Here is a 13,380-nt window from a genome sequence, read left to right as displayed (position 1 = left end):
TATACCACAGCTTGGCATATGCTTTTCTATGCATATCCTTCTACTCCATTATTGATTAGCCTAGTTGGGAAGGTACGTAATAATCATAAATATCTAATTTAGCTGGGATGCAAAGTATAACAATGATCCTATCAGTTATTTCTTTTGTGTTCTATTCTCCCTACACGGGCATTCCTTTCAAGGAATGCTCGTACTCGTAGGTTGTGTTTTTCCCATTTTGTGACATTCTTAGATTCATTAACCAAAATATTGAAACAAAAAAGGAAGTACATAACCATTTATGTAGAATACAAGTAGAAATAAGAAAGAATGTACTTGATCGTGCTTTATTAACATGCACGTTAAATAAAAGAAAATCTGCCTGGTTCATGCATGTGTGGTCACAGAAAGGCAACATGTGAAAGCGTACCGTACAGTTACATGTGATGTGTTCACTGATGCCATTTGCTCGCTTTTTTTACCGTAAATGGTTTGATGAGTACTCCTCCCCTGATTTCCAAACTTGGAGGTCTCACCCACAAGCTCAAGTGGCAGAGAGCCATAGCAGCAACTTTTGGTGAGGCCAACGGGGCCCTGGGGTTACTTTAATCCAGTAGGTTAGGTCATTTTTGTTGTCTGTCCACATGGATTAGGGTTCAGAGAGAAAAGCATACTAGGGCTCATAGGTTAGCACGCAGTAGACAATGAAAAGGTGTCTCAGTGGGGGATCCTTTATATCTTTTTCAAAGGATTGCATAAGCAATCCGTACGATTTGTGATAGCTGGGCTAAATATGAATTAATTATGAAGGGAATATATGATAACATAAATCACCTTTGGGAAAAGCAGTATTTGTGTAGTTGAAAATGTTTTTTAAAATGTGCTTCAACCATATATAAATGTTTTTTAGATTTTTGAAAGATGTTAAGATAAATTCTTAAAAAGCAATAATTTAATGTGTTTCATCTGCTTCGTATTATCAACCCAACACACTTTAAATCACATAGCAAGTCTTAAATTCTCTGAATCTCAATTAGTTGCAATTTACAGTGCACAATATGATGGCCATGTTTGAATAAATGGCAATTTATCATGCCAGTGGGGGTCTCACCATCACAAAGCCTCTCTTTAAATTCATGGTGGGGTATGAAGGTCTTGATTCGGCCAGGCCGGTTGCCCTAACTCTACTGCCCCTCTTCTTGTATTCTTTTTCCCGTACATGAAACAGAATTATTGATCCACGAAGCACGGATTCTCAATGCCACTCAAACCAAGCATTGATTTTTTTAAAGGTGAAAATATTATTGTCTTCATTTTGCTGTCGGGCATGATTTTGTTGCTAGTTCTGCTGGTCTAAATCAGGGAAAGTTCAGGATTTTGATCAATTTTACATATCTGGTCGGCATGGATCATGAGCGTTTATGTAATTTCACACTTTAGCTTCAAATCTCAAAGGGTTTGTGCTGATGTTTTCTTCTGCTTGTATTCACCGAGAATGCAATCAACTTAGGTTTTGACCCTCATCAAGACATGAATCACCATCTATAAAAGAAAGGATAGTGTGGTTTCTGTCCTGATAAAATACATTTTAAGAAGAAAAAAACAAGGACGGGAAAACCAATCGCCATCAAAGTATCAAGAAATATTTGAGAGAATCCTTTGTTTCGTAGCTTTTTTTGTTGGCTTTCTTTTGGAAGGAAATAAAAGGGAATAGAAAAACAGGTAATTTTTGGAGTCATTGTTACATCGCATCATGTTACTAGTGAGCTTATATACTTGAGTGGTATTATCACAAAAACAAGAAGGATAGAGGTCTTAAATTCGAGTCTCATTGCATAATCATACAAATAAATCGGAAAAAACCCACTTACAAGTCAAAACCAACGATTAGTTCCTCGTCTTTAAACTTTAAAGACCCCCACCTTCTCCCTCCTACACACCCACCACTTTTTTATTTCTCTCCTCTCTTTTTCAGTGTGGCAAATCATTAAGATTTGTTATATTTCAAGTGGCCTAAAAAGTCCCCTCCCCACCTCTGTCCACTGTACCTCCTGGCGCCTTTTGGAGACTACAAATTCACACCCCACGCCTCAGTTATCCCTCATGTTCAGTATCATCTCCCCTCTTCTCTTTCTCTTCGCAAACAATTAAGAACCTCTAAACCCCCCAAAGCCTAAACTCTTCTGTCTTTGCTCTGCATCCATTTATTCTTGGCGGGTTTCCTGCAACTTCTTGTTTGTATCTGCGATAAAACTCGTATAGCTAGCTTATGCAATGGCAACTATGGTCTGCCAGGGTTTGCAGTCTTGCCTCGAGTCCCCTATTGTTGAGTCAAGAACACTAAGACTTAGATTATCTTCACCAAATCCTAACTTCTCCCAATCCCTTGAACTGGCCTTAAAGCCTTTTTTGTTAAATTCTGACACCAAAGAAGTCAGTGACAAATCCCACTACGAGGAAACTAGCCACAAAAGTAGCTTCCTTCATGATAAGCACACATCTTCAAATCCTGATTTGGGTGGCTGGAGCTTCCTCCAAGCTCTATCCACCAGTCCTGAAGGTCCCAAAGAATCAATGGAGAAAGAAAATATATACGTCCATCCTCTATTTAATCGTTCCTCTTCAGTGCTCAGTGAAAAGAGCCTGGAATTATGTACGGAGAATTTAGGTAGCGAAAGTGGAAGTGATATCATTGAAAGCAGCATTTTCTCACTGTCTTCATCAGACTCAAGAGTAGGAAATTCTCCAGCAAGGGAGCAACAGAAATCGCATCGACTTTTGGGAGCTAAGAAAGCGAACTCTCGTAGTTTTCCACCTCCATTGACAACGATGCGTGGATCAAAATCTCTACAAGTTAGGCCCCACCGCGAAGATGGAAGGTTGATAATCAGAGCCGTCGAGGCTCCATCAAGACACACTTGCTTACATGCTGAAAGAAAGGATGGCCGCCTTCGATTAAGCTTTGTCAAAGATTCCTCTTCTGTTTTTGACTTAATAGGCGTAGCCTCCACTGAAGAAAATAAAGGCAATAACAAAGAAGATGAGATTGAAAATGACATGGATTATGATGTAGATGACTGTGATGTTGGGGAAGGAAATGTTGCGTCCTTTGAAGAAGAGGTGGGAAGTGATGATTCGGACATTGATACTGAACCTGGAACGGAGGAGTTTCAAAGACCAAGAAGGTGCAAAGAAGGCGAAGTAGAGAACAAAGGATTGTTAAACTGGGAGCCTTTTTGGGTGGCTACATTATAACATTTTTATTTTGGATCTCTTAATTATAATAGTCAAATTCTCAATTTTTAGTTTGTCCCTTCCCCTTTTTGTTCCCTCACCTTTTGCGAATGGAAGCTTTTTTTTCTTTTCTTCTCATGAGTTAACCTGTAAACATCCATAACATGGTTCTAGCAGGTAGTTATTATCGCCACTCCAAGATGATTTTTGTGTTTCTCAGCGCACAAAGCAAGTTTGAGAGAGGAGAAAATTACTCTTTCTCTGTACGTACGAGCATGGCGAAGACAGAGATTAATAACTAAGTAAACTTAATGCTACCATGATGAAGCATAGAATTAAAATGCATACAATTAAGGTGTTTCCTACTGTCACAATGGGTTACAAGTGCTCCATCCAGGAATTCAGTCAACTTTGTATGGTTGAATCATCGAAACATTAATTTTTTTCCATGTGCATGCTGTATCACCCATGTACTATATATGGTCGCATAAATGGCTGCTCCATCATCTATTTAGATGTTGTTTGCTAGTTAATTGTTAATTTCTTAAAGTATTTTTTTAAAAAAATATATTAAAATTTATTTTTTTAATTTTTTAAAAATTATTTTTGATATTAGTAATTAAAAGGATGTAAAAATACTACAAAAAAAACTTAATTTAAAGTAAATAAAAAATAAAATAAAAATTAATTTTTTAAAAAAATATTTTTAAAAAATACAAAATCAAACGGCAATTTAATATTATTTTTTCCACCGAAACATTTTACTACCGAAGTGGCAATCTACTGTCCATTTCAATGACTTTAAGACAACATGGAGAAGAAAAGCAACGACAACTCATAATACTTTTTTTTTTTTAATTAACACATTTATATTTTATTAGTCTCGTTGGTAAAGATATATTTCCTTCTTAATTCTAATATAGATATAATAATTTACTCATGGCGCAAACTCTGCGGGTTGTTAAAAAAAAATAGAAAGTAAAAAAAATATAAAGGTTACAGGGAATTATTTGATTTTATTATTTAATTTGCCCTTGCTATTTAATTTTGAAACCTCCATGCTTGATATCTTGTCCTGCTTGCATCTTAAATTAAATCTTGTAAGAATTGTAACAAGGTATAGCCAGTTTGAAGTATCCAAAAATAATATATTTTTTTAATATTAAAACGATGATATATTAATTGAACTAATTTAAGCTTTACAGTTTAACCCTCTAAACTTACAACTCAGGTCATAGACTCTTCTAGGTTAAATAAATATATTTTTATTAAACTGGTTTTTACCCCAACATGAGCTAATTGACTTGACGAGTCCAAATGCTATATGAATGAACCGGTAAAAACTGACTTTAAAAAAAATCAAGATGATATTTTTTTAATATTAAAACAATAATATATTAGATTGACTCAAGTTTCATGACTTAACTTATTAAATCTGCGACTTAAGATATATATTCCACTGAGTTTAATAATTATGTTTTTCTTTTCAATTTTTTTAATATTTTAAAATATTTTTTACGTAATTATATTATCTTTTAGCGCTGTTGGTAACGAAATGAGTTAGCTCAGGAAGTGCATGGATAAAACAAATAACACATTATTTAATTTGTATAAAATGTATTATTATCAATCTACGTGTATATTTTTTTTATACACCTAAAAAAGTTCCCGATAATGAATTTAATTTTAAGTTCCGTCTCCAAGAACTAATTAACGGGAATTGACGTTTAGAGAATTCAGTGATTGGTTCCCAACGGAGAAGGGCAGCAGTTGAGCATAAGGAGTTCTGCTCCATCTTCCGACTTCATAAACCCGTGCTGTTATTAGACGGCGTCTTATCCCCTTCGGAGACGAATCACGATCGGCAATACGTGTCTGTGTGGTACAGTGTGAATCCGTACGTTATAACCGCCTGACAAGATCTTCGCATAAAAACAAACAAAGTAAACTCTTCTAAGTGTTGCCTGCATCACAAGTTGAATGAATGAAAGTGAAAACACAGCGGCAAAGCAAAGTGTACTACACGGCCACAGGGCAGCGAAAAGATAAAGTGCAGGCTGGGGGAGTTTTTTTTTTTTAAAAAAAATAACAACACAATTGGTCAAAATATTTTTTTTCTCGTGAAATTTCAAAATGTTAATAATTTTGCTATGCAATTAAAAAAAATAATCAAAAGTCACGTTATTGGTAACAATATGAAGATATTTTACAACACCTTGAAGTCACCGTGCACCTTGTTACTGAAATTCAAGTAAAATGCTGATTTTAAGCAAAATCTCACATAGTTTTCCATATCATGATCAATTACTGAAACATGAGAGTAATTCACTTAGTTCTACATGGGATCATCTTGCATCTGCATCCTTTCCACAGTTGCATGTCGGGGGGTGATGTCTGCTCTAAAGAAAATTAACCACTCTAATTATCCCATATATATATTTTTTTAAGAATTAAAATAAAAAATAATGGTAAGATAACACGAGAATGTGCATGGTTAAATATATTATAAGGTAATAATATCATCACGTTTATTAATTGTTTCAGAGTAATATTGTGCAAAAATATCCCTATCATCATATATAAAAACAAACAAGTACGATAAAAGATCAGGATGATTCTCTTTGTGGTGCTTATATACGCTGAAGTAAATAAGGAATATGGTCCTGAATTTAACACGTCCTCTTCTCATTTTTCAAAACTTCACCGTTTAATGAATCAAAGTCTTAAAAGAAAAGAAAAACATATTCGGAAAGAATTATAAGCAAAGTATCACAAAAGAGAGTACGTACAGATGTTGCTGCTTAATAATTCAGCTGCTAAATATTTCGTAATATTATTCTTAGAATTATATTATATAAACAAAAATCTCATATAAAAGTTCTTATACAAGTGACTATTTTTTTTTTAATGGAAGGCTGTTATTTAAAATTCACACGATTTAATTATATATTTTATCATTTACAAGTTGACATATCAAATTTCGTAGAAATTTTGAATGAAAATCATAATTATTCTCAATTTATTTTCAATTATTAATGATCTAATTTAGAATTATTGTCGAAGTGACACCCTGTTATTATTATTATTATATCGTCGTTGTTGTTTAGTCCCACGCAATATAATTTTTCTTGTACCTAGAGTCATGTTTACAAAAAATGAAAATTTAAATTGGTCATGTGTTTTTGTGACTTTTTTATGTAAATAAAAAAAAAGGAAATTAAACATCTTTCAGATATTGAACAATTAATCATATGTTGTTCAGAAAAAAAGAAGATTGTTTAACGTTATGTTTTAATCTTTTCTTCAAATCTTATGCATGCAGGTTTATATCTAATATTAGCTTCTTTTTTAATTTTCAATTATATAAAAAAACTAACTAAAAACATTTGTTAATAAAACATTAGTACTGTCGATCTCTATACCTACACAAATTATTTTTTAATATAATTTATTTAAATGATAAAACAAATGGTAGATATTTATATATCTAGGATTATGTACAAATTTTAATAAATAAAACAACAAAGCCATTGAAGCTTTTAATTAATGATTATATTAGTTCTTCTTTAATTTTTTCCTCTCGTTCTTGCTAGATTGCTCTCTAAACTCTGGATATATCATGTAGACTTTTTACCAGTAAAAACGGACCTCTGATTTAATTAATATTTTTTCACAAAACTTGAAACTAATTTAAAATCTGGGGGCCAAAAAAACAGTGAGTTTCATTGCTAAAAACTACGTGAAGGCAAAGAGAAAAAAGTTATTCCGGCCGTATATATACACGTTAATTTAAACCGGTCCTAGTTATCTCCAGTAAATAAAACCAAGAAGTGTGGTCTTTCCCTTTTCTATATATATATATATGTTGAATGAAACGCACGTGTTAAAATTCAGAGAAGATACATTTTTGTAAGAGAATAAAATAGAAACGGGAGAAGGAGCTGCATGGGTATAAGAAAACTAAGTGCTGGAAAAGTCAAAAAGCATAAATTGCAAGATGGTCCTTCAAATATAAGGATCTCACGTGGGAATGGTGGAGTTACACACGCATATATATATATATATATATATAAAGGCTGTGCATAGTTACAGGATTCTTTTCTCCAAGTGAACCATATCCACAGAACGGCCATCGAATTAAAATTGAAATGATCCATAGGAGACCAGTAAGGCTGCGGCATTAGCGATAAATTCAATATATATATATAAACATGAAATAATTAATTAATACTGTTGAGGACAGATCGATAGCTGAAAGAAGTGACCGATCTTGCTGGCTTTTTAATTATTGATTTCTTGGTAGCTAAGGACTTGAAAGGGTTGGCTTTTCCTTTGCAATCAAAGCCCGAGTTGAGCTCCCCCCACCTTCTTCGCTAAAACAAAATCTCCAAAGGCCATTTGTCATGAAGAAGCTTTGTGTCAAGGTCTTGGACCTCCTTTTGACTTTTCAAATCTTCTTTTTGGTCTACAGTTTGGATAGATTTTGCGATCTTAAATTATTATATTTAATTAAGTACTGTTATGTTTATATTTTAAGTAATTAAGAAGTTAAGAAATCATGTTAGTTAAACTAGGAATTTAATTTATTAAATGAAACTCCATAAATAATTTTATATTATTTGGCTTTTTATTAATTAGCATTTGTGGTGGGTCTACATAAACATGGCGACGTCACCAACAAAAGCCACCCATCAACATCCACCCACCACAGATCGCACTCCAAAATTCACTCAAGCTTTTGCAAAAATAAAACCAGTCCCAGCAAGAGACAACGCCAAAAAAACTGACTGGTTCATTCGTCTTTGGATATGGATAACACAGCAGGCCCTCTTTTGTGTTTCTTCTGTCCAATAAAGGAAAAAAAAGAGAGAGATCGAATAATCAAAGAATTATTACATGAGACGCACGAATATTTATCAATCTCATAATCTTTTCATGCTTACCATGTCACGAGATCCTTAATTAATTTCATCGTGAATAAATTAATTTTATCAATCATATATTTTTCAACTGATTCATTCTATATGAAATTTTTATTATTGTTTCATAGAGAATTACTATACTATTAAATAGTTTTATCAACAGAATCATTCTGTCCGTGTAAGACATATAATTTATCGGTAAATTTTTTACCGATGAAATTCGTCTATCGGAATATTGATCGTCAGTAATTTTTCTTTTCATAATTGATTCTGTTGAAAAAAAACAAACAAACCACTGACTAGAAAATATTTCGTTATATTATATGAAATGACTGAAAAATATATATTAATATGGATAGATAAAACGAGTCAAATTGAGGAGGAGTGTTTATAATTGAAGGACCTATTGACATATATTTTATTAGTTTAGGGTTTTAATTGAGGATTTGTGAAAAAGTAATGAATTAATCTGAGAATTAATTTCTCTTAAAACACTGAGATTAGATGTATAAACAAGTGGTGTCCACGAACTCTTGGGTCACCGTACAACAGTATGTTGATGGTAAGTGGTAACAAACTTGAATGGCAGCCATTTGAATTGATGTACACACACTGAACCGTCAGATTAACAGACGAGAGATGGTTTTTATTTCTTCAGTTTTTATTTTATTTTTATATAAATAGGAGAGCAATACATCTACTGATCTATTGTTCATCTTTACACCAAACCTCTAGGTTAGGTTGGAGTGCAAAATATGAGCTCAACACCATTCTTTGCACTGCACACACACACACTTGATACTACACACACAGTACACACACACACACACACACACACATCACTAGCTTGAACGCATGATTAAATAGCAGTGTATAAAATGTTAAAAGCAAGAGCAAATCAATCACAACAACGCCTGGAATAGACAAATTAAAGAAGAAGAAGAAAATAAATCATATGTGCTGTGTCCACACAAAATATACGTCGTGCATTAAGAAGAACGTGTACACAGGAAAAGGAAAAACTGATCATCACTGGTGGCCAGCCTCAATATTAAGCTCAGATATTCAATACGATTGAATTCTCATCACCATACTTGAGAGATTGTTTTTTCTTAAATCAAACACCATAAGAATATACTTGTGGTCGTAAAACTCTTTCGTCACATCTCTTTTTGTACAGGGAGAAAATGCTGCACTCCACATAAATATAAAGCAATATTGGATGAACAATATCCTAGCTAGCTGATAGATCCTTTCATCAAATGGCCATCCATGTCGCCCACCACACACACAGTTGTCCCTTTCCTTAAATTCAAATTCAAATCCCCTCCTCCCCAAACAGTCGGCTTCACAGTGAAAGTCTTGTGGTTGAATGTGAGACTATGGCGAGAGCTAGGTCGGTCATGCATGTTGCCTTTGAGAAAGAAGTGCTGCTTCTTGGACTTGCCAAAGAAGGTTTACCTAAAATAAGATAAGGGCTATTATTATTATGAGTCATTGAAGGGGTCCATAACGCTGGTTTTGAATTACGACCACTAGAGTTTCTATGTGCTTATCCATTCGATTTCTTTTCAATTGGCTGGCAACGGCGCTCGCCAGTTACAGTAGTGCTGAAAGCCGTGTTGAAACCCCTACATATTTTATTAATAATACTCGTTCCTGCATGCCTTAAATATTAATTAGGAACGAAACAGAGAATTTATTTCTGTGCTTTTTGGTAAGGAAAAGTGGGGGCACCGATATCTTTTTTATGGACAGAAAAGGAAAGTAAAGATAAAGATACCCATCTCTTTTTTGAGAATATTCAACAGAATCACTAGCTTTCTTTCGAGAAAAATAATTAAGTTTGGTACTCTTCATGTTTAATTACCGTCGACGTCCGTCTCCTATAGCACATATACAAATCACAGAGTCCAGGAATTAATTAATTTGTTTGTAATTTTATTGCTTACGCAACTAAGTAGTTGTGTAGCTGTGTGCTAGCAGTTAAATTTAACTGCCTAGGGCTAATTAGTTTAGTCTGTATTTGTCTCAATAAAACTACAAACATTCAATTAATAAACAGTAGTTGGCTCTTAGTCAAATTTAGTTGTCTATAGTTAATTAGTTAGTACTTGTCTGATGTCTCCATAAAATTACGAACATTCAACTAATAAACAATAGCTGTGTAGCAGTGTACTCGCAGTCAAATTTAACTTTCTAGAGTTAATTAGTTAGTACTTGTCTCAATAAAATTATGAACATTCAACTAATTAATAAACAATTGTTGTGTAGCTGTGTGCTTTGCAATCTAATTTAGCAGTCTAGCTAGAGTTAATTAGTTAGTACTTGTCTTAATAAAATTATAAATATTCAATAGCTGCTGTAGCTGTGCGCTCCCAGTCAAATTTAGCTGTTTATAGTTGATTAGTTGGTATTTGTCTCAATTATTTGAGAAGCCCAGCAGGAATTGAATCCTTGCAGTAGACATGAATAACATGCATGGTGGATGAGAATCATAATTAATAAGGTGAATTTCACTACTAGCACACTCAATTAATTTGTGATTATGGTCCCATCTAAGCCGGTTTCCCTTGTTAATGATTTGTCATTAATGTAAAGTGTGAGAAATTGATTAGAATAAGAGGAAGGCTATAACTTGTGTAATTCAAGCCATCATAAGATGTTAATGAACTTAATTATTGAAAAACGAGTGGCTAATTAATTAGATTTTTTGTTCTTTTAATTTGATGTTACCATATATGCATGGAAATGCTGCCAATTATGAGTCCTTCATTTATAGATTTGAAGTAGATTTTTCTTATGATCTCTACAGAATATGTACGTAAGAGTATTTTTATATAGGATCAAGATTGGCATATTATTGAACCTACAAAGAAAGCACATAAACAATGAAAATTAAGAACTCTTCCTTTTATCCTTCACGTATTCTTCTTTTTCATGCAAGTAGTCCTGTGTCCGATCGATATTTTCACTCTTCCTTTAAGTGATCATGTTTGATCTCCCAGAATTCCGGTCTTTCACGTCTAGGGGTTTACTTTTTACCGCAAAAAAGAGAGAGAAGACATGAACAACTCACCCAACAAAACATCTTTTCAAGCACTTTAATTAGTCTCCTCCCATTCAACCAAAAAAGTTGGCTTTTCCTTTCAAGGGTGGGCGGTTGGGTTCGGCAAAAACCTCACCACCTCCATGCAAAAACAGGAGAAAAAATCATTAATAAATGCTATAGGAAAAGGGCCTTCCTTTGATCATTAACTTTTGACCTCACCAACCACTTACACCTGATAAAACAGGTAGTAGTAGATTACATTGGATTTTGATGGGGAAACAAGAGGAATTCTTACAGATTCTTAAATCTTGAATGATTCTTTTGATGGGAGACTAAGGCAAGACAGGTTCAATTTCATGTACTTACAATGGGAAACATGAGGAATTCAAGGGCAGGCGGCCATAAAAAATTCAAGGGCAGGTTCATTATCCTTTGAATTACACAAGAAAAAGAAAAAAAAGAATAAATTCCTTGCCAAACTCATGATCCTATGGAGGCCGGCTTTGGCAGCATACATATCGTGAAACATGCATGTTAGCACTTACGAAAGCATTGACATTGTGAAAAAAGAAAACACTGAAATCTGCCCCTTTTCAATAAATTTGATTAGGGTTCCTCTTGCCATCATTTGTTTTCCTCCCCCAAGTATTGATAGTACTTCTCTTCTCAGAATTGATAGGCTTTATTTGGGAAATCGAGACAGTGCTGTTTGGTAAGCATTTTAAGAGCACTTTTTTCTTTTTGTATAATTATCAAGATTTTTAGAAATCATTACATGTTACTTTTTTTTCTCTTGGAGAATGCGCTATACGATTTTACTCTTAAAATTACAGAACTCAAACAATTATTCAGAAATTGAAAGAATAATTATTCAGTAACATAGTATTTCCATCTACAGAATTCCGGCTGGATCGAGTCTCCTTGCACATAAAAGAAAATGAATGAAGTCAAAGACCTTGATTAAGTTGGGAGCTTGAACAGTAGAAACTAGGGCTCGGCTCCCACAAATCTCGGCCTAGTTTTCTCGTTCCAAATTTTGGCTGTCGGCGTCCTCTAATTAATTTGATTGGTCTAAAAAATTCAAATCCCTGGTACCTTGAAAATCGTCATTTTTTGACTAAAAAACATGTCGCCCATTTAAAACTCGTACAAAGCGAGGGGAGACATCGTGGCCCGGTGGCATTAGTTGCCGTCTAATCATGCGTGGAGCTGTTTTGGCAACCTTGTGAAACGAATGGACCGTGGAGACTCTCGTTACTGTTTAAAATTGTATTGTTTTTTAAAATATTATTTATTTAAAAATACTAAAAAAATATTAATTTGAAATAAAAAAAATTAATTTTATTTAAAAACATTTTTAAAATATAAAAACAAATAGAAACTTAAGCTCGCAGGGCCAACCTTGAGATTGAGAAATACATACACATGTGAAGAAATGACAATGACCCTGGTGGCCTATTTTTAGCAAGGAGAAGACAAAAAAATCCTAACTTTGAATGGGTTTTGATGCCATTACTATTTTGGTGGGTGGGTGGAAAAAGAGAGCAGGAATTGAATTAGCTTGCCCTAAAAATGGGATAGAATTTGAAATCAGCATTTCAAACGGCTTTTTATCACTCTCTATCAACAGGGTAGCATTATTAATATACTAAAAAGAAATGATATTTTCATGCAGAAGTAATCTGATTGTAAATTTTATCATTTTTTAATTAAATACATGCATGTACTTTTTTATTTATAATTAAAATTTTAAAATATATATTTAAAAAACTTGCATGTTTATTTTTTTTACCAAAACAAATTATCCAACCACAGCAAAACACAAATCAAATAACTATGTAATTACTAGTTACAGTTTAAATCTAGAGTAACGTTTGATGAAATTCTATTACGGTCAAAGATCAATATCAGTAAAATTGATTTTGTTATTTAAATTTCCTACGAGAGGAAGTTGGTAATGTAGAAACTTTGACTTGTGTTTTTTTAGATAGTTTTTGTTTATTTTCATGAAACTTAAAAGACAATGAAAATAATATAGAAAAAACAAGATAGAAAAAAAAAAGGAGATAACATTATATTTTATAATGATGCACAAGAATAACTATTTTTGTATCATGTTTGGTTATGGTTGAAAAAACATAAAAAACATAAAAAATTATTTTACTCTTAATATATATTGTTGTCAAATTTGTA

At 33.2% G+C, this 13,380-nt stretch overlaps 1 protein-coding gene across 1 annotated transcript; it reads left to right on the top strand.

Annotated features, from left to right (window-relative positions):
* The first annotated feature begins 1,823 nt into the window (after positions 1–1,823).
* On the top strand, positions 1,824–3,346 carry LOC7493682 (protein FANTASTIC FOUR 3). Its single transcript, XM_002312481.4, has one exon. The coding sequence runs from the start codon at positions 2,254–2,256 to the stop codon at positions 3,232–3,234; it is 981 nt and encodes a 326-aa protein (XP_002312517.1). The 5' UTR covers positions 1,824–2,253; the 3' UTR covers positions 3,235–3,346.
* Positions 3,347–13,380: the final 10,034 nt, after the last annotated feature.

This window comes from Populus trichocarpa, chromosome 8, assembly GCF_000002775.5.
Source record: "Populus trichocarpa isolate Nisqually-1 chromosome 8, P.trichocarpa_v4.1, whole genome shotgun sequence".
NCBI lineage: Eukaryota > Viridiplantae > Streptophyta > Magnoliopsida > Malpighiales > Salicaceae > Populus > Populus trichocarpa.
Note: the sequence above shows the minus strand (reverse complement) of the source record. Positions and strands in the feature narration are given on the sequence as shown.